The sequence below is a fragment of the Sminthopsis crassicaudata genome, chromosome 1, assembly GCF_048593235.1.
Source record: "Sminthopsis crassicaudata isolate SCR6 chromosome 1, ASM4859323v1, whole genome shotgun sequence".
Classification (NCBI taxonomy): Eukaryota; Metazoa; Chordata; class Mammalia; order Dasyuromorphia; family Dasyuridae; genus Sminthopsis; species Sminthopsis crassicaudata.
The window spans coordinates 223,607,735-223,629,059 of record NC_133617.1 but is presented as its reverse complement, the minus strand read 5'-3'; the positions used below and the strand labels follow the sequence as shown (position 1 = coordinate 223,629,059).

The 21,325-nt window shown below is 34.0% G+C and overlaps 1 protein-coding gene across 6 annotated transcripts in view; it reads left to right on the top strand.

Moving 5' to 3' along the window:
• The window catches only part of PTPRM (protein tyrosine phosphatase receptor type M), a 938,548-nt gene that overhangs the window by 727,814 nt on the left and 189,409 nt on the right, over nucleotides 1–21,325 (top strand). For 2 of the 6 annotated variants that reach the window (XM_074275231.1, XM_074275239.1), the window contains 4 exons: nucleotides 6,313–6,464; nucleotides 12,094–12,168; nucleotides 12,394–12,420; nucleotides 17,572–17,759. In XM_074275231.1, the coding sequence (XP_074131332.1) occupies nucleotides 6,313–6,464; nucleotides 12,094–12,168; nucleotides 12,394–12,420; nucleotides 17,572–17,759 (442 nt within the window). The remainder of the gene's footprint in view (nucleotides 1–6,312; nucleotides 6,465–12,093; nucleotides 12,169–12,393; nucleotides 12,421–17,571; nucleotides 17,760–21,325) is intronic. The other 4 variants (XM_074275235.1, XM_074275241.1, XM_074275249.1 and 1 more) reach the window with 2 other exon arrangements.

Below are 21,325 nucleotides of genomic sequence, written 5' to 3'. Positions count from 1 at the left end.
ACACAACTAGCAAGTATGAGGTGATTCGAAATAAAAATCATGAATCTTCCTGACTTAAGGCTAAGAGCTATACATGGTACCACCTAGAATTAGAATATAGGAAAATACAGGTTTAGAATTTTTTTTTAAACAGTACCTGATCAAATGATGGACAGGATCAGCTATACCCAGAGAAGGAACACTGGGAAATGAGTGTAAACTGTTTGCATTTTTTGTTTTTCTCCACAGGTTATTTATACCTTCCGAATCCAATTCTTCCTTTGCAGCAACAACAATAACAACAGATTCGGTTCTGCACATATATATTGTACCTAGGATATACTATAACATACTTAATCTGTATGGGAATGCCTGCCATCTAGGGGAGGGGGTGGAGTGAAGGAGGGGACAATTAGGAACAGAAGGGAGTACAAGGGATAATGTAAAAAATTACCCATGCATATGCCAAAAAAAATGTTATAATTATAAAATTAATAAAAAAATTTAAAAGAACAGTTCCTGATCAAAGAATTTTTTCAAAGGAATTTTGTCAGGAACAAGTGAATTAATATATATAAAATGTTTTGCCAACCTCAAAGTGCTAAATGAATGCTAGCTATTATTATAGGCCTTATCCTGAATCCCCTTCTCTTTTCCCTTTAAACTATGTTATTATCTCATCATTTTCATTGGATTCAATTTTTATCTCAATAAACGGATTCTCAGATCTACTTATCTAGTCTTAATTTCTCTTTTAACCTCATCTCCTACTTCCTTGTTGCATATTTCAAATTGGATGTGTCAGAAACAACTTAAATACAATCTATTCAAGACTGAACTCATTATATATTTCCCCTTAAGCCTAATCTTCCTAAATTTCCTGTTAGTTTGAGGGTACCCCTACCCTTCCTATCCCCCAGGCTCACAACTAAGATCTCATCCTTAGCTTCTCATTCTCTCTCACCCCCTATACCTAGCTGTCTCCAAATGTTGTTTATACCTTTGTGACATCTCTCATATATACCATCATCTCACCTCTAGCATTGCCATCACACTGGTTCAATCCCTCTCACCTGACATCTAGAGAATCCACTACCTCAAATTTCTTCCCATGAAAGTCTGTCCTCCATTCAGCTGTCAAATTGATTTTCCCAAATTACAGACTTGAATATATCACCCTCCTATTCAATATCTCCAATGACTCTATCATCTCCAGGATCCAATGTAAAACCCTCTGTTTATTTTTTAAACATCTTTATAACCTGTCCCCCCTATCTTTCAAGTTTCCTTATATCCTACATAGTCTCCACATAGTCTGTGATCTAGTGATACTGGACTCCTTCATGTTTCTTAAAGAAAACACTCAATCTCCCAGCTCCAGGCATTTTTACTGGATCTCCCTATGCCTGGTATACTATCCTTTATCATTTCTGCTCCCTGGACTCCTTAAAATTTTGCTTTCTAAAAGAAGATTTTTTTAATCCCTATTAATGCTAGTGTCTTTACTCCGATGGTTATCACCATTTTGCATGGTGTGTATTTTGTTAGTACATAGCTGTTTCATTTTACCTCTTCTATTAGACTGTGAGCTTCATTAGAGTGAAGACTATTTTTTGCCCTTTTTGAAAAACAGTGCTTGGCCCAGAATAGGTGCTTAATAAATGCTTTTAACCAATTTTAATGTAGATTAAATTTCAGCTTTTGCTTAAAGAAAATTCAAATCCAGGAGCAGCTAGGTGGCGCAGTGGATAGAGCACCAGCCCTGAAGTCAGGAGGACCTGAGTTCAAATATGACCTCAGACACTTAACATTTCCTAGCTATGTGACCCTGGGCACGTCACTTAACCCCAATTGCCTCAGCAATTTTTTTAAAATAAAAAGAAAAGAAAATTCAAATCCAATATTTAATTTCCCAATTTAGATCTGTGAAATATGATGTAAGATTCATGCAATCAGTGCTTAGCAATGGAATATTGAAACATAGGAAAACCATTTGCAAATATCTAAAGATAATTTCAAAACACTTCATTTATTTTTAAAGATTCATGGTTTTAAAATGGTTTCAGGAGTTGCCTTGTCCCCAAAAGAATCACGAGGATGCCAACTTTCTGGAGATGAGAAAGTCCTGAATATAACATTTAGCTTAAATTTGCTTTAGTGATTTAGTTGAAAGGCAAAAGATCTTATTGATGAATCTCTGTAAAAATTGTTTTAGCATTAATTTTTTTCTTTATACACACCACAACACACACACACACACACACACACACACTGAAGTTTGCATTCTAGTAAGTTAGCATATGTTCCACTAAATTAGTTATTTTCTAGCAATAAATTAACATTCTCTTTCTGAGAGTAGCATCTGTTCTTTACTACCAACAAAACAAAGATCTAAAATAAGATACTTTAAAAAAGAATGACATGGGTAAATCCATAACGATTCATCTCTTGCTATTCTCAGACCTCAATTCTTGATTTAATGTTCCTAAGTCATTTATAGTAGTAAGATCAAGGGTTTTTTAATTCTGTCAGCCCAAGGGAACATTTTGGTTTAGGAAAAAATAAGAATAAAGAACTCTCAAAGCCAGTAAGATGATAGGAATATATTGAAAGACCTGCCCTTTGTAGTTTCCTACCATGCTCATTAGTCATTAATTTACTTAAGAATTATTTATTAAACATCAACTGCATGGATAATATGGGCCTAGATGCCCATGGGGAAAGCAGATTAAAGTATCTGCTTTTAAGGTATTTGACATATAGCTAAAGATGTCCAAAATATAACCGTGTGAATTTATTTGAGAATATTTATATGTTAACTAGTATTTATTAAACACTTGCTATATATGCCAAGCACTGTGGTAGGTAACAGGGATGCAAAATAAAATAGCCAGATACTCCCTGTCCTTAAGGAGCTTATACTCTGCTGGATATAAATGAAATGACATGTTTACATGCAAACTATAGAGGCTGTGGATGAAACGCTATATGTGGGGAATAGCAAATAGAAGCCAGTTAGGCTTATGTATAGAATATATGAGGGGGAGTAAAAATGGAAAAAAAATAATAGTAATTTGGCATTATAAACTATATTGGAGCAGGTAAATAATTAATTTAAAATCTTTTTTATGATAACTTATGAGCTAGATTATAAAGGAAGTAACTGACATAGTAATTATAGATGAGCTTTGTCTTTTATTAACGTCCAGTTAACATCAGAAAATTTATAGGAAGATCTGTCATGTGTTATGTGGATCCTACTAGTGAAGACCAACAAAAGTCATATAGTATAAAAAGGGGTGAATCACTTGCAAAGTGTATCACTAAAAAGAGCAACCACATTCATGAAATCTCAGATCTATCAAATGCATGGGCTTAATTGTTCTGAATTTATAGCTGTGAGTTTCTTAGTTGACTGACTTTGTATGGAGGAGGAAATATCCTAATGTGAATGAGTTCACAGAAACGTATCTTATCATGGTGAGAGATCTACCCTTAACTCTTTGACTTGGAATCATTGGCATTAGTGTTCACAGGTGGATATTAGAAATGAAAAGCATCAATTCCAATAAAACCTCTTTTATCATTGGGGGAAAAAATAGCCCTAACTGCCTAATTTTTTTATTAAATAATAGCTTTTTATTTTCAAAATATTTGCAAAGATAGTTTCCAACATTCACCCTTGCAAAACCTTTTGTTCCCTATTTTTTTCCCTTCCTTTCTCCTATCCCCTCCTCTAGATAGCAAATAATCCAGTATATTTTGAACAATTACAATTCTTCTATACATATTTCCACAATTAGTATGCTGCACAAGAAAAATCAGATCAAAAAGGGGAAAAATGAGAAAGAAAACAAAAAGCAAGCAGACCACAACAAAACGGTGAAAATACTATGTTTTGATCCACATTCAGTCCCACAACCTTCTTTCTGAAAACTGCCTAAATTTTAAAGTTAAAGTCTAAAAACAAGAGAATGAGGGAGGGAAGAAGTTTTCTGAAGTTACATATGGTTCTAATGGAAAATAAAAAGGAGAATTTATGAAGAGAGAAGGGAGAAGAAAACTATCTTTGTAAATCAGATAAAAAAAAGAAGCATTTAAGCAAAAGTTGATCATTTATGAGACTAGGAAGGTGATAATCTCAGCCTATTCTCTCCTTCAATATTCCTATGGAGAGTTATTCTAGGAATGGCTTTCCATAGAGATGGCCAAGGTAGAAGCTGACATAAAATGTATGCTTTGAAACTGTAGCTGAAGAACTAAACATAATGCTCCCTCCTTATATAACTGGCCAGACTATCCAAGCCTTGAATTTCATTCTCCATCTTCCAATGATGATTGAAAAAAAAAGATATAGAAAGGTTTTATGATTTGGTTTTGGAAAATTGACACTAAAAATATGAACTACACATCTCTCTTTTGCCAATCCAATGACAATGAAGGAAAATCTAAGAGTTTTTTAAGTTGCATTTTCCTTATTAACAGTGATTTGGAACATCCTTTAATATTGTTGCTGATAATTTACTGGGATTTTAAAAAGCACTTCCTGTTCTTAGCCTCAAGCCATTTATTTATTGGGGAATGACTCTTGTCCTATGTATTTGCAACAATTCTCTGCATCTTATATAACAGAAATTTGAAATAAAATGTAAAAAATTAAATCTTTTGAGATTTCATATTGTCAGCAGGGTAAATTTTCTACCTTATTTATTTATTTATTAATATTTTTTCTTTCCCTGAGCTGATTAAAAACTAAGAAATGTGTAAATGTATAAAATTATTTTATTACATTATTTTATGTCATATAAACTAATGATGATTGTGTAAGCTTCGATTACCAAAAATCTATTTAAGTTTAGAGAAATGTAATACATTTTAATCTCTTATTGTCTAATATAATTCATTTAAAGCATTCTTATTGAATGACTAGTTAGGTTAAAAGAAGTTGAATTGATCACAAATTCTTATAGATAGACATACAGGTGATCAGAGTTTGACTAAATTTTTAAATAATTGAGGACATGCCTCATTCCAAAGCACAAATGTATCTTTTTGTATTTTTGGTCAGTTAGGATTGCTAAAGAATTCAACTCTTTCTAAATCTTACAAACAACAGGTACTTAAATGCTAAATGGAATGATTGTTTTTTTAGTTTTTAATATTTTTGACCTTTAATGTATGTGTCTATATGGAAAATATAAAATAATATTTCATCGTCTATGTGTGTATTATACATATATATATATATCACATATATATGTTTATGTAAATAATATTGTAGTATACCTAATACAGTGGGGAGGAAGGGAAGGAGTAAACATTTATATTTAAAGTGCTTACTGTGTGCCAGACATTTTTACAGGTATTTCATTTGTTACAAATTGTCACTTAATATATATTTGTCAAATTGGACATTTATTGAATTTTTTTCAAGCCTGATCTCTTATCAGTAAACATACATTCATTTAGTGAAATTTAGTTGTATGTTCACATTTTTTACATTCAAGCAGCATTTATTAGTCAATTTTATATACACATATATGTATATATGTATATGTATATATATATATATATATATATATATATATATATATATATATATATATATATATATATATATATATACACACATAGTATGTGTCAGGTACTGTGCAAGACATTGAGAATATAAGTAAGATGATGAAACAGTCCCTATTCACATTGGAGTTAAGTGATTTCCCCGGGGTCACACCGCTAGGAAGTGTTAAGTGTCTGAGGTCAAAATTCAGATCCTCCTGACTTCAGAGCAGGTGCTCTATCCACTTCACCAACTAGCTGCCCCTCACATATACATTTTTTTAATTTTTTTATGTGGGTTTAATATTGCACATGATATAAAGTTAATAAATGTAAGCTTACACAAAATAGAAGTTTGGATGGGAGGACAGTAGTAGTTGGGGAATCTAGAAATTATTCATTCTGAAGATGGCATTTGTGCTACCTTTTAAAGAAAGAGAGGGACTCTATGAGGCAAGGTAAGGAGGATCGAATTCTAGGTATATAAGACAGCTAGTCCAAAGCCTCTGAAATATATATTAACTACCACTTTGAGATTTACAAATAACTTTACATGTTTTCCCACATGAGATGAGATTTTGAAGATGATGAGTAGAGTGAAAACCATTTTGGATGAATTCATAATATAAAAACCAAGAGTGTTGTCCATTGAATGTATACTGTCTAAGTGCCTATTCTGTACCAGACACTGTACTAACAGTCACTATGAGATATGGGAAGATAAATTAAATCCACCCTAGATAAACTTACTTAGGCATATGAACTTTGTTTTCTAAGGAAACTGGCCAAGAAGAGGAAGGAGACCATGAGCAGCACTCGGCAGGAAATGACAGTGATGGTGAATTCTATGGATAAGAGCTATGCTGAGCAAGGAACCAACTGCGATGAGGCTTTTTCTTTCATGGATACACACAATTTGAATGGGAGATGTAAGTTCAGAAATTTTGGCCTTAACCATTTCTCCTTCACTTTCGAGGGTCCACAATTGAGGAGAACACTTTAAAAACTCACTGCCAAATTCCCAATGACCAGTTTAATTAATTTAGTGGTTTAATTGAGTATTCCTAGAAACTCTCCATCTTCCAGGGTTGCAGAACAGTTTCCTTATTCCTTAACTATCAGACCAAAGGAGCAACAGCTATGAGTTTTTTAGTCCTTTATACCATAAAGAAGAGATCTTCTTGAATGAGACACCTACCCATTATCTTCTATATTACACAGTTAAATCTATTCAGAAAACAATTTACTATAGGGTAGCAATAATTTAATTGTTTTCTTTGTTTATCCAATAGGTTCTGGCATAATTATAAGCAACAACTAACTTGTTTATTTGAATAATAAACAATGAATTTTTTCCCTCCTATGTTAGCCAGGCTTTAGTTGTACAAAAGAAAATAAATACTTAAAAACAATTAAATTTTTCCATCTCTATCTCTATTTCTAGCTTTAATTCATATTAAGTAATGAGGCATAAGTCGATTTCTGACATAGACTAGTTGACTTTTCCGACCACATTTTATGATCATGGGTTGCAACCTCATCTTTGCTAGCTATGTTGAGAATGCATGCTAATAATCAAAAAGGGAACTATCAAAGAGAAAGTGAAAAATCAGAACAAAACCATTAGTTTCTTAAAAAAAAAAACTGACTGTGAAACAGCATTATCATTTTTGGGGCACAGAGGAAAGTACAAGTCCCTATGTGGCCCTCTCCTTTGTTCTTAAAGGGCTTCTACATGTAAAAAGATAACAAAGCAAAGTTCAGGTTTCAGAGAATGTATAGTCTGGCCCCTAGGCAACAACTCTAGCCATTCCTTACAAACTCTTTTGTTCTTTATGGTTCTGGGTGCCTGGTCTGAATCAGTGTCTACAAGACACACTTTCTTCCATGCATGGTTCATATCACACTCCCAGAGGTACAGTGTGCTGGGTCAGCCTGGTCTTGCTTTTCGGAAGTCCATGTTTGTATTGTACCATTCACCATCCTGCTTCATACAGTTTTCTGCTTGTCCCAGCTACAGTAACCCTACTTCAGCTTACCATGTAGGGGCGATTTCAATATGTCACTGTCACGCATCCTTCATGAATGCCTAATGGAGCTCAATTCTGGTGGGAATTTATTAGGTGCCAGTGAACTAGATAATCTATGATGATTTCATTTTGATTAAGTCTGTCCCATTAATGAAGGTTGTTTGTTGTGTGAATGACACTAATGATGTCATCATTTGTGACCAACAAACTGTTTTTGCCCTTAATTCACAGACCCTGTGTAGACTGCTTGATCTAGTTGAAAGAACACTAGGTAGGAGTCAGGAAGTCTGAATGAAAGGACTTGGGTTCATGTCTAACACTACTGTTAGCCCTTCACAAGTGACCTGATCTTCCTTCCTCATGCATAAAATATGTGGCTTGATCCACACTCTCTAAGTCTCCAATTCTTAGGTTCTGTGTAACTAGGTAATTAACCACTTATTAAGCACCTGGTATGTGCTAGGTCCTGGGGAATAAAAAAACAAAAACAAAACAAACAAACAAACAAAAAACGAATTAATCTCTGCCCTCAAGGACCTCACAATCTATTAGGTGAGACATCATAAATATGTACTGATAGAATGTAGATAGAGCACAGAGTTTTGAAATATATTGTAATTTGCCAACAAAATAGAAATTATCTTCTTTATCTCTTCTGCCTATTAGAGAAATTAAACTTTATCTCTCTGGAGCAGGGGATAAGGAAGGGAGGAAGGGAAAGGGGATCTTTGTTGTTTGACTGTGTTTTCCTTACATATACATATACATATACATATACATATACATATACATATACATATACATATACATATACATATACATATACATATACATATACATATACATATATACACACACACACACACACACACATATATATATATATATATATATATATATATATATATATATATATATATATATATATATATATACTCCTCCCCTTTCTTCTTCCCCTCCCCCTGCCTGTCTGAGGGCAGATTGAACTCAGGTCCTCTTGACTTCAGAGCTAGTGCTCTATCCACTGCACCATCTAGCTGCCCTTACATATTATATTTTTAAGAATAATATAAAAACATTTAGGAGGATTCCCCAACACTAGTAATAAGATTCTATATTCTACTTAAAGTTGGCATTTTGTTACTCTCAGGGGAAAGGAAATATATCATTACTGGGGTCTTACACTACAAGAACACAGAACGGTTTTCCAGAATGCTTTTTTATAGCAAAAATTCTCACAAATAAATGTATTTGCAATAATTCACCAAAATACCAGAAATAAACATCAAGTTCCAGAGTTTTTGATGTTTGAACAACAGAAGAGATGTACCGTAGGACAGGAATTCTAGTTTGACATTTACCTTTTTTAAATGAGTATTTATGGAAAGCTAGAAATGTTCATACACAGCAGAATTCTCGTGAAAAGTACGTTAGCTTTCTTGGCTGACCTCCCATTGGACCTTTATTCATCCTACCCAACTATAAAAACAGGTGTAAAAATAGGACAATATTCTTTCATTTCTCTCCTCACATTACTTTGAACAGTGAATTGGCTACACCAGAGTCTATCTATTAAGACTGACGCTCCTAGTAAAATTTTACCATAGTACTCTCTTAAGACCTTTACAATAACAAAAAGGCAATTTCTGAGATAGGAAAATGTCCTGAGAAAGGGTTTGGTTGACCCCCCCGGATGCAGGCACAATTCAATTCAACAGGCATTTTAAAAACATCCATTACAGGAAAAACATTAAAAACTGCATAAGTATGAATGTGTGTGAGATATTTAGGAGACGAAGGAGATGGACTATGGGAAATGGAGTAGCTATGGGAAATTAAAAACAGGGAGAACTTTTTAATTTATAGGAGAGGTAAAGAGAAATAAAGTCACAGAATATAGAAATGAACTCCAAAATATTTATGAGAGATGAAAATGTGTCATCATCATACAGATTATATTGCCTATTACAAATTATATGAAAGGGGCTAAGTCATAATATGTAAAGGAGAAATGAGAGTAGTTTTCATGGATGAAGATAATAAAACTGCATGATATAGTAAAAATAAGACTGTTTCTGGAGTTTGAGGCTCTGGATTCAAATCCCACCTCTGAGATTTACTACATGTGTGACCTTAGGCAAGTCCCTGTATCTAACAATCAGTTTCCTCATCTATAAAATAAGAGGAATGAACTAATTATTCATTCCAGTTATAAATCAGTGGCCCTATTAAAAAAAAAACCAAACTGATGCTTTTAATTGTTCTGTTTTTGTAAAAGATGAAATATGCATACTTATTTGATAGTACAAATATTTATCAGCCCATAAATATTCACAAGTAATACAATAAATGACATCACTCTATAATTGATGATCAAAGCTGCTTTACACCTTTGTCGGTCTTGTGATGTTATTTATATTAAGTAAGAAACATAATGAGCAAGTAGACTTCTAAAGTGACTCTTTGGAATAGATGTTTTAGAGTCATCAATGATCTCATTCATGCTTCATAATAGAAATACTTTTTAATTTCAGAAACAATATTGTTAAACAATTGTTCGTTTCAAAGTTTTTTTTTTTTTTTTTACATACAAGCCTCTGAAATGAGTTTAACAGCATGATATAAGAAAAAGAATACTGAACTATGAAAACCAAGAGGACGAAATTCTGATCTCCACTCAGTCTCTAACTCAGTGGTCCTCAAACTTTTAAAATAAGGGCCAGTTCACTGTCCCTCAGACTGTTGGAGGGCCGGACTATAGTAAAAACAAAAGCTCACACTCTGTCTCCGCCCCTCAGCCCATTTGATATAACCCAGCAGGCCCACATAAACGTCCTCAGCAGGCTGCGTTTGGCCCCGGGACGGTAGTTTGAGAACCTCTGCTAACTAGTTGTATGACTTTGAATAAAATGAACACAAAAGAATAGCTGACATTTATATGATGAATTTTTGCACAGCATTTTATATATGGGATGATGTTGTGATTTTACATCTTCAGCTTACAGATAGGAAAACTAAAGCTTTAAATAGGGGTGAGAGAAACTTGCTTAATCAGAGAGAAAGTAAAATGGCAAAGCCAAAGACTAGATAATAGGAGAGATGACAGATAAACATGTCATTAACATAAATATAATAGAACAATTGTGAGAAAAAGTTAATTGCTTAATATTGAACCAATATAATTGTTTGAATTTATTCTAACTCTTTTTTTCATGCATTTACCAGAATGAAATCGTAAGGGTAGGAGGGAAAATCAAGTTTCAAAGTAAATCAAAAATTTACCTTAAAATAGAGGATAATTATTTTAAATGGGAAAGAATAAATTTGAAGATTGTTGATCTGAGAGTAGTTGATGCTGCATCATCAGAGATTATAGGTGAAAAGAGATTCATTGAAAGACTGGCATCTAGATAAAGTCTATAAAGGGCAAAATGAGATGTGATTGTCAACAGAATCAATACAGTGTTTCCAGATTGGGAATACATGTATGAGACAAATACAGATAGACAGACAGATACATATGTACATTACATAATACATATTCTAAGTATGTATGTGTGTTATATACTCATGCCTATATAAATACATACTTAGAATTTTTACATATTATAACTAGCATATCTACTTTACTAGCTTTATTAATTTGTAGTAGAAAAGTAGACTCAACTCAGAAAGGTGAATGAATAGATTTACCAACTCAAGAAAAAAAACTTTATTTTTGTGAAATTAAATTGTTCCAGCTGTATATCACACAGTGGAAAATGTATTTTACAGATTAAAACTTAGCAAGGTTATTTAGTAAAAAGTTATTAGAAAAAGTGAAGGAAAACAGTAGTTCTATCATATTTTCTTGAAGATTAGGGGAAAAACTTTAAATAAATACTTAGAAGTAAATCAATGAAGATGATTAAATTTTGTAGCCAAACAACATAATTTTTATAAATTACATCATAACTCTGGAGCTAGTGAGCACTTTAGAAATATCTTGTCCAGTGACTTCCTACCCTTTTTTATAGCTGAAAAAATAAAATCTAATATTTGCATAAATTTCAGATACTAGCATTCCTATTGAATGATTTTTTTTAAAAAATTAATTTTCTATTTCTCTAAAAGCACATATGAATATTAATTCCTAGTATAAAACAGTTTTGTGAATCAGAAAACAGAACTTTATTTGGCAAAAGTAGAAGTCATGACAAAGCTCAAATGACTGATTTTGTTGAGTCAAAATGGGTTTTTTATTAAAATTTTAAGTGATAATAGTGTACCATCTCTGAAGTACAGATTCCTGCCTTCAAAGACAAATAGGAATTTCTTATGCCAGGGATCAAGCCAGTCCTTTTTGGTACAATGACAATGACAATGACAATAATTGCTACACAGACATTTGGCAGATCACTGAGTTGTTGCTGACATCAGCGATCTGAACCAGGATTGAGCTCTGAGCATCCTCCTCACCAAGTGGCCTCCAATTTTCCAGTGCAGTGACCTCTCTGCTGTCAATGACTAGATTTTCTTTTCTTTACAGCTGTATCTTCACCATCATCTTTTACAATGAAAACTAATACACTGAGCACCACAGTGCCTAATTCCTATTACCCAGGTAACTGATTTTTTTTCATTGTTTCATTTCTTCATAATCCCTTAGCAATCAGAACCAATCAGTGCCCACTTTACTATATTCACAGTGCTTTAGGAGCTTAATAATATGTTTGACATGTTGTAACCAGATGCTTTCTAGGGGGACATGGTGGAACTTTTCATCAATCATTTACTGTTCTTTCTCTTTTTACCTTTTCTGCATTGACCTGCTTATGATGTATGACAGATCCATTTGTGCCAACTGCAATTTTAGGTGAGAACATTTCCCTTTATCAAAGTTTATTGCAGGAATAATTTGGAAAGTCAGCGCCCACTCTCTAAGAAACTGGCATTTTTATTCTGTATGGTGCAATGATTGGGCACAGGACATGGGGGAGGGAAATAAAAAGAATGTTTTTAAAACATTCTCCCTTAAGAAGAAAGGTTGCCTGCATGTGTGCTGGGGACAATGCCAAGACTTCTGCTGTCAGATTCAAGTCAGACAGCACACTTCCAAGAGACTCCTTACTGTAGGAGATCGAGATATTACACATAGTTTTGAGCATACAGATAGAATACAGCATCTCCCAAACTAGCTGCTAGATGTCTGAGAGCTGAATTTTGCCCAATTTGATAATCATAGAAGTGAAAATAGTCTCTCATTATTTTCAATTATTTCTATATACTATTGGCTTCAATTTTGAAAATAGCATTTTTCTAATTATGCCAAATATACAGAAAAAATAAAATTGTAAAAATAAAATTTGGCCACCTACCAGATCTTGTTGAGGCTTACAATACCACCATTTTTCCAATGTGTCTGTCACACAGTGAAATTTCAAAGGAGCTGATATTTTGAACAGTGAAATGACAAGATGGCACTTTACAATCAGATGATTTATTATTTGTCAGATGTCACTGGAAATGAAATAAGGTGTTAGCCCTGTGGGGCACAAAGCATTTAAACTATGAAATGTTTCCAGCACAGGGGGTTGGAGGGTGGGGGGTAATGTCCCATGTGTCCAATATGAGAAGGGTAAAGAGAGATGGTTTTACCTGGCTATGATAACAAAATGAGCATGAGCTGCTTATTGCATTTGAGACGCATAAGTAACCAGAGTGTATCATGGCTTGTGTTCTCTTTCTATTACTAACCATACCGAAAAGGAGCACAGCAAAAACGGCATCAAGGTATATAACAATTCATTGTAGCCAGAGTTCCATCTTCAATTGTTCTAACTTCTTCCTAATTCTCTTTTACAAAGGTTTATATCTTTGCAACTGTCAATTTTTTCCTCCTGTGCTTCTCTTTTCTCTCTTTATGATTTTGTATTGGTGTAATTTTTTTCCTATGGTGTCGTCTGCACTTGAGCCAAAGTGTTGCCAAAGTAAGACAAAGCAGGGCAGCCACCTAGGAAAGGGAAGGAGATTCAGAATTTGGGCTGCTGAATTCCTGTGGTGGGGAGGGAGCTGACAGCACCTCCCTTTTTATTTTAATGCCACATCTAAAGCAAAGAAATGCAACATTTCTGTACTCACATGAGTGGGGGACAAGTTAATCATAGCTACCATAACAATGTAATCTGCATGCAAATGACATCTGCAGAATCTTTTGACAGCCTGAGATTTGATATTTCTTTGTGTGCTGTACCATTCATTCAGCACTTTGTCTGGTAGATATTCTGACCTTGGAGGAGCTGTGAGTGAGTGGGGAGAGCTAAGCCACAAACTGTCAAAAAGTAGAGAATATTCAGATTTCAGAACAGGATAACCACAAGCTTATTAAATCAATTCCAGGGTAGTGTACTTTTAAGAAAAAAAGTTACTACTTTGTAATTATTAAATCTTAATGATTTTTATAAAAATGTGTTGGTCTTCTATATGGTAAATTAATCACTTTAAAAGAATAACTTTGGTAGAATCAAACCAATGAATATTGGTGATTTTATTTAACATCTGTTGCTGTCAGAATAACCAATGACAGTGCTTTGGAGTTATATTTCTTTAGATTGATCATATAGTATTGATATGAAACATAGCAGGCGTTAGTCAAATCTTCATATGATTTTCTTCTCTCAACTCTCCTGTCTTCACCCTTATGAGACAAAACACATGAATAACTTACCTAGAGTTATTTTTGGTAGCATTAGTGATACTGGTGATAATAGTTTCTCTTTTAAATATCAGGAAGCAAAGCTTCTTTCACATGTCCAGGATGATTTGATCATCCAGGTACTTCCTAAGAAATGCATAGATTAATTAAATGGGACTAGTTGTTTTATTTTTTAAGTCAGCATGTATTAAAACATATTTTCACAAAAATATATCCCAGAAAACAGAATTGATGGCACATTGCATTACCTTTGCATCTTTGGGGCTTTTTTAATAGGAAAGAGGATTTTAAAATTCCTTCAGATAAATATTCATATGCGTATCTCTCAGAACTTGAAAATAATAGATACATTCAGTAGTGTCAAAATGGAAATCCCTGGTTTTTTTCACAGTGCTACTTTTAAAGTTATTTATAAACCATTATATTGCTAGACTTTCTGCAACTGATTTTTAAAAATTAATATAGGGAAAGATAGAAACATCTATTCTATATTATCAGTCTTTAAGATATCTTAATTATATGTGTATCCCTCTTTTTAAAAATTATGTTAGAGCATATTTGTTATTTAATCCTGAGACTTCAAATCCTAGATAAAAATTTGGGGCTACTTCTACTTCCTCAAGTCTCATTACATAGCCCTATATCTCCTTATGAGCATGTAACCAAGTTGGGATCATCAGATCTGAGTACAGATAGAGCTGAAAGGGATAGGTTATCTAGTTCAAACCTTTTTCCCTCATCCTACTCTATCTTACAGATAAAGAAACCAAGGCCAAGAGATGTTAAGTAACTTGGTTAAGTTCATCTATGTAGTATGAGACAGGTGGAATTTAAATCTAAGTCTTCTCATTCTAAGCCCAATACATTTTCTACTGTACAATGCAGCTTCTGAGAAGGAAAATAAAGGTTTAAATAATATTTTTAAATAAACAATTGATATAAATTTAAATTCTTAAGTTGAAAACCATTGATCCATGAACTAGATAGTTCCTTCTGGGGAACACATTTACTTGTTAACCACCTTCTTATTCTTAGGTACTTAGGTGGGTTTTATTTTTAAAAGTTTAAATCCTGCCAACAGAGATAATGAGGCCATTTTGTCTTTATGTTTTGGTAGGTCATTTCATACATATTACACTGGGTAGCTTTAATTACAAGGGCTTAAAACTCATGAATCTGAGCAGAATTTAGCACAAGAATGGCCAATTCTTGCATCATAACCTGCCCTGCTAGAAACTGGAGAATGGTTAGGTTGCTGTTTTTATTCCCATTGAATAGCCAAATCATTTAAAGGAAGCTTATAAGGTCAGCCCACAGCAGAGCATATATTAATAATGTGCATCCCAAAGGATCCAAAGCTGAGAGAATGAGAGAGGCACAGAGGGGAAAACTCATTAGCAGTGTTTCATTTATTATCATCTCAAGGAAAAAATGTGCTGCGTCTCAGCCCAGCTGATTTAGTATTCCAACTAGGATTCTCATACCCCAGTTTTTAAGCCAAGTTGTCAACATAAGCAAACATGATAGGAAATTTTTCAGATATAATTGTGGCTATTATGATATAAGAAAAAAAATTTGTTGAATTCTAGATAATTTATCCAAATTTTAGTGAATTCAAATAAAAATCATAAAATCAACTTACTATACTTTTATTTTGTCTTTTGTGTCTTTAGCCACCTTGTAGTGATCCAGGTGCCATTTCAGCAACAACAACATATTTACACATGTGTACCACCTTTCATGCCATGCATCCTAAGGTGCTTTGTAATATAGATAGACTTTAGATTCCAAGCAAGATTAAAAAAAAAAGTAGTATACTGGAACTGGATTTTTCTTTGAACTTTCCATCATAAACAATCTAATTTTTAAAAAAATCTTGTGTACTTGATGTGTAAATATTAGATACTTTAGACACTTTTACTGAAAATGAGCTCCAGTTCTAATGTTCATGTAAGGAACAGCTAAATTAATTTAGTAATATCGTTTGATGATTTAAGTTTATAGAGATTAAAATAGCTTCACTATATAACATAAGTATTTAGTTCATGATTAATTGGCCTTTAGAAAATGAGTATCTTAAAATATTAGTATCACGAAACTATTCCCCACACCAAAGAATTTTTTATAATAACTAGTATTTCTGCTAATTTTATTAGCACTCTATTGTTCAAACTATGGCCTCTTTAGGCTTCTTGGACCAAATTGTAGCACAATTTGGTAGACTTGGCCCTGGTATTCTAATAAAAAAATATATTGAGTAAAAATAAAATTCATTTAGTCATTACTTGGTTCTGGGGGGTTAGAAAGAAATTAGAAAGCTATTTTCATCTCCCATTTATTCCCGTGTTTCTGTTAAACACCTCCATCCTAATTTGGTGGAGAAAGTTAAACTTGGCCCTCTGACCAAATTACTTATGAATAGGACACTAAATTGTGAAGTGAAAAATTCAAAATAGAAACTACCTGTAATGATTCATGTAGTACTTACTGTTGCTTATGCCCTTTTTCCTTTTTCTCCTCCTCTTTTTTTTCTCCTGATATGTATCTTCTTAAAAGTGCCAATAAATGGTAAGTTCCCCATTTGCCCCATTGAAAAGGTGTGGAGAGAGTGGGAATGTGTGTATTACTTGTAGATTTTTTTTTTTTTTTTTTTTTTTACAAACCCAGCTGGTTCTATTGTGTATTGGCTTGCATGCAGTCATTTAACATTTCACATGTGATAAAGCCCATGATTAAAGCATGCTAAGTGGCCAGTCAGGCGACCTTTTGTTATCTCCCTCGTGTGTGTGTGTGTGTGTGTGTGTGTGTGTCTCAGTATGTTGTATCAAATCCACAATTCATTGTAGTTCTGGCTTTAAAAACCATAAACCATTCTGTGCACTTTTATTTTGCTCACAAGGCCATCTGTAGAGAATTCATTTTGTAATAAAGAAGAGTCAACTAATCTCAGAAAGAAACAAGTCTTGTTCTCCACCAAGGGGACTTGATGAAGTTTCAGGGTGAAACTTTGATATGATTTAGCACACCGTGGCTGAGGGGCTTAATAACTCTCCTTGTCAATTAGCATTTGGAAAGCAATCTATGGTTTGGACTGCTTTGCGAAGCATAAATTCTTTGCCTAATTCCAATGAGTCTTGCTCTTCCCATTAAGAATTTCTGGACATTTTACTTTTCTTCCTTGCTGAGATATCACAAGAGGGTACTACAATCATAGATTTGGGTGATAACAACTGCCAGTCTCTTAGCAGACAATGTATGTGAAACTCAATTCGTTGACCAGGCCCTGTTTATTCTGTGCCATTCTTTGTCTAGACGAAACCCACACGATGGCCAGTGATACGAGCAGCTTGGTCCAGTCCCACACTTACAAGAAGCGGGAGAACCCTGATGTGCCCTACCAGACGGGACAGCTTCATCCGGCCATCCGCGTGGCAGATCTACTACAGCACATCACCCAGATGAAATGTGCAGAAGGGTATGGCTTCAAGGAGGAGTATGAGGTGAGCAAAATTCTCCAAAAAAGCCCATTTTAAAGACCTTCTGGCAAATCACGTGGATATTTTCTGCCTAAATTATAGGAAAATACAAAACAGATCCCCCCATCAGTAAGGAATGCATAGGATATTCAAATGATGAAGACACTATCTGAAGGTCTTGAAGGTCTTGAATGTCTCAGAGCATTAGAAGCCACATGTGAAGTGAATGCCTGCTGTAATTCTTTATTTAGTTCTGTGGAAGGAGTAATGAAATTTGAAATTACTTAACCTACCAGGTTCTTCTCTCTGATTTCTCTTTCCTTCCTCTGACTTTCTTACAAATGAAGCTTGAAACCCCAAGGTATTTTATAGCAATCATCCATAACAGAGAAAGAAAATGTCTTCTTAAAAATTACAGACTACGAGTGCTTATTAAATAATACTGAAGATTCTGATAAATATCATGCCTTAGGACAATAGTTATGGTCCTGCCAGAATGAACCACCTGTTATTACCTCTGCCCTCTTTTGTGCATATTTTTCAGTGTTATTTTCTCAGATTGTAGCATTCAATCACAGCAAGACAAACCCATTTTTCTACTTACTTCTCTCAGAATCCTTGTTGGAAGCTAGAATGGTAGAAAGCCATTGAGGAATCAAAGAGATCTCTGATTTGAAGGAATCCGTTACAAGCAGTATACCAGCACCTCCCTGACTAACCACCTGAAATCTGGACTTCTTAATCACCTTAAGTTTTATCTGATAAAATAGATTCACTCATGAAACTTCCTAAAATAGTGGGTTTATACACTTAAACAGAAGCATAGGTACATTTTTCCACCTAACACCTCAGAAAGAATGGAATTGAACTTGTATCTAGTTGCCTCAGACCCATTAACTGTGTGACCCTGGGCAAGTGATTAACCTCTTACTGCCTAGATTACTTTATCCTTAAAATGGGCATAATAATAGTACCTATCTCATAGGTATGTTGTAAGGATTAAATGTAATAACACATATAAAGTGCTTTGCAAAACTTAAAAGGATTATACACACACTAAAATCCTATACACTATCATTATTCAGTCAATTTCAACTGTGTCTGACTCTCCATGACTTCATTTAGAGTTTTTTTTGGCAAAGGGAGTGCTTTGCCATTTCCTTCTTTAGCTCATTTTACAGATGAGGAAACTGCAGCAAACAGGATTAAGTTACTTACCAGCGTCACACAGCTATTAAGTGTCTGTGGTTGGAGTTAACCTTACCTCTTCCTGATTCCAGCAATGGCCATCTGTCCACTGTGCCATGTAGCTGCCTGTATATGCATATCAACTCTTATTATCAATAAGATACACTAAAATAACAGATTCCTATCCTACGCTATAGTTTCAGTATATCTTGTCAGAAGCAAATAATTTGCCATCTGTTTCAGGTAGTCCCAAACTTTGTGGATATCAACCTTGCTTCCTTGTGACATTTAAGATCAAATAACAATACCAGTTTTATGCCCCCGGTACTTCTGTGTGTTTGTCTTGAGTTGAGCTCTCTTTTTTAGTCTTAATCACCAGAGACTCATTACAACAACAGAGCAACCAACAGTACAGATGTTTGTCATGTCAGTGATGTGCTTATGAGAAACAAGAATAGTGTTCTTTTGGTCCAAAACAATAAAACAGCAACTTGGTTATCTTTTTTTTTCCTGCAGAGAAACTTTGTCAGGACCATTTATTTAATAAGGCTATACACACTTGGAAACGGGTGCATGTTCCTCAAGTTTTCTATTTGACCTGACTAGACATCTTTTAGAGAATTCTTGGGTTTAAATTTAGTAATATAGCTTACATTACATGGAAATGTGCTTTCTTTGCATATTACTTACCTTTCTCCTTTTTAGAGGACATATTTAATAGGATTAAGGAAAAGAACCAAGAAGATTAAAGTAGGTAGAAAAAATGAAATTAAACTCACAATATATTAAGAAAAGGATAAATCCTGTGGAAAGGATGATGCCTTCATACTGTTTAGTACCTTGTATGCAAATGGTGCTTAAATGTTTGGTGATACTAAGAGTGCTAATGAGAAAGTGATTAGTATGTCCATCAAGTAATTACAGATTAATCTAGGACCATTTGAGGGTGCCCTATTTTTCAAAATCTAGGAGATTTTGAGTCTTTAAAAAACATTCAGGGCAAAAATTTACATAGGTATCCCAGTACAAATTTGCCCCAAAGTCATTTGACAATAAAATAGTTAATAGTATAAGAACCCTGCAGTAATGCCTTTTGATTTAATCACTTTTAACATTGTTTCTGTGGAACGAATCTCTCTCTTGTAACTTATTTTTGCCTGATAATCGTGTATGTGTGGAACTACTTAAGAACTTCAGACAGGATGTCAGTACATTGAATAATGTAAAATAACTTCATTCAGATAACCTGAATAAAATTTCTGATTTTTAGATGTAAACCACATGGAAATAAGTTTTTTTTGTTTTGTTTTGTTTTTGTTGTTGTTGTTATTGAGGCAATTGGGGTTATGACTTGCTCAGTGTCACACAGATAGTAAGTGTTAAATATCTGAGGTCAGATTTGAATTCAAGTCCTCCTGACTTCAGGGCTGGTGCTCTATCTACTGTGCCACCTAGCTGGCCCCAATAAGCTTATTTTTAAGCAAATAGGAACAATTCATTTATAATTGTTATATCTGGTCACATATTTGTTAGAAGATGAAAAATGGGAAGTTAGACCAAACTAAGTGCTTCACATCAGTGACTCCATAACCTCATTTAAAGTTGTCACAACCTGGCCACTTCCTATTTTTCCAGGCTTTTTTTGCTTTACTTCTCTCTTTGGACTCTACAATCCAAGCTACAGTGAGTAAATCAGTGATAGAGACTTTGTTAAGCTCTTAATATGTGTCAAGCACTATGCTAAATCCAAGGGGTTCAAAGAAAGGCAAAAATATTTCCTTCACTTGGGGAGTTTACATTCCAATGGAGGAGACACCATGTAAATACATAAGTATATAGTAAATAACATGCAGAGCAGACTGAATGTAATCTTAGAAGAGAAGACCCTATTAGCTAGAGGAACTGAGAAAGTCAGAAGGGGAGATTTGAGAAACTAATAGAGTTAAAAGAGAAATGTGAATAATTAGATATGAGAGATAAGAGTATTATTTGAGAAAAAACAGCAAGCAAGCCAGTCTACCTGTATCATAGAGATATTGAAAAAGAGGTTTTACATAAATGCTTGTTACCTTTAATCCTGAGACATTGAAACCCATTAATTAGAGATATGGCAGTTTAGACAAATCACCGTGGAAACTGAATGGAGAATGAATAAGTGTGAAGAAAAACTTGAGAAAGGGAAACCAATAATCTAGTTGAGAGTTGATGGCAGCCTAATATAGATCATTCCAATTCCCACCTCCATGCCTTTGCACTAAATTCTATTTATGCCTGGGATGATCTCTCTTTTGAACTCTGAGGGTAGAAACTGGTTTTGCCTTTCTTTGTATCCCTAGCATTTAGCTCAGTGCCCAGCAGATAGATAATGACTTGCTGGCTGATGGACTGATGTTTGTAGTCCC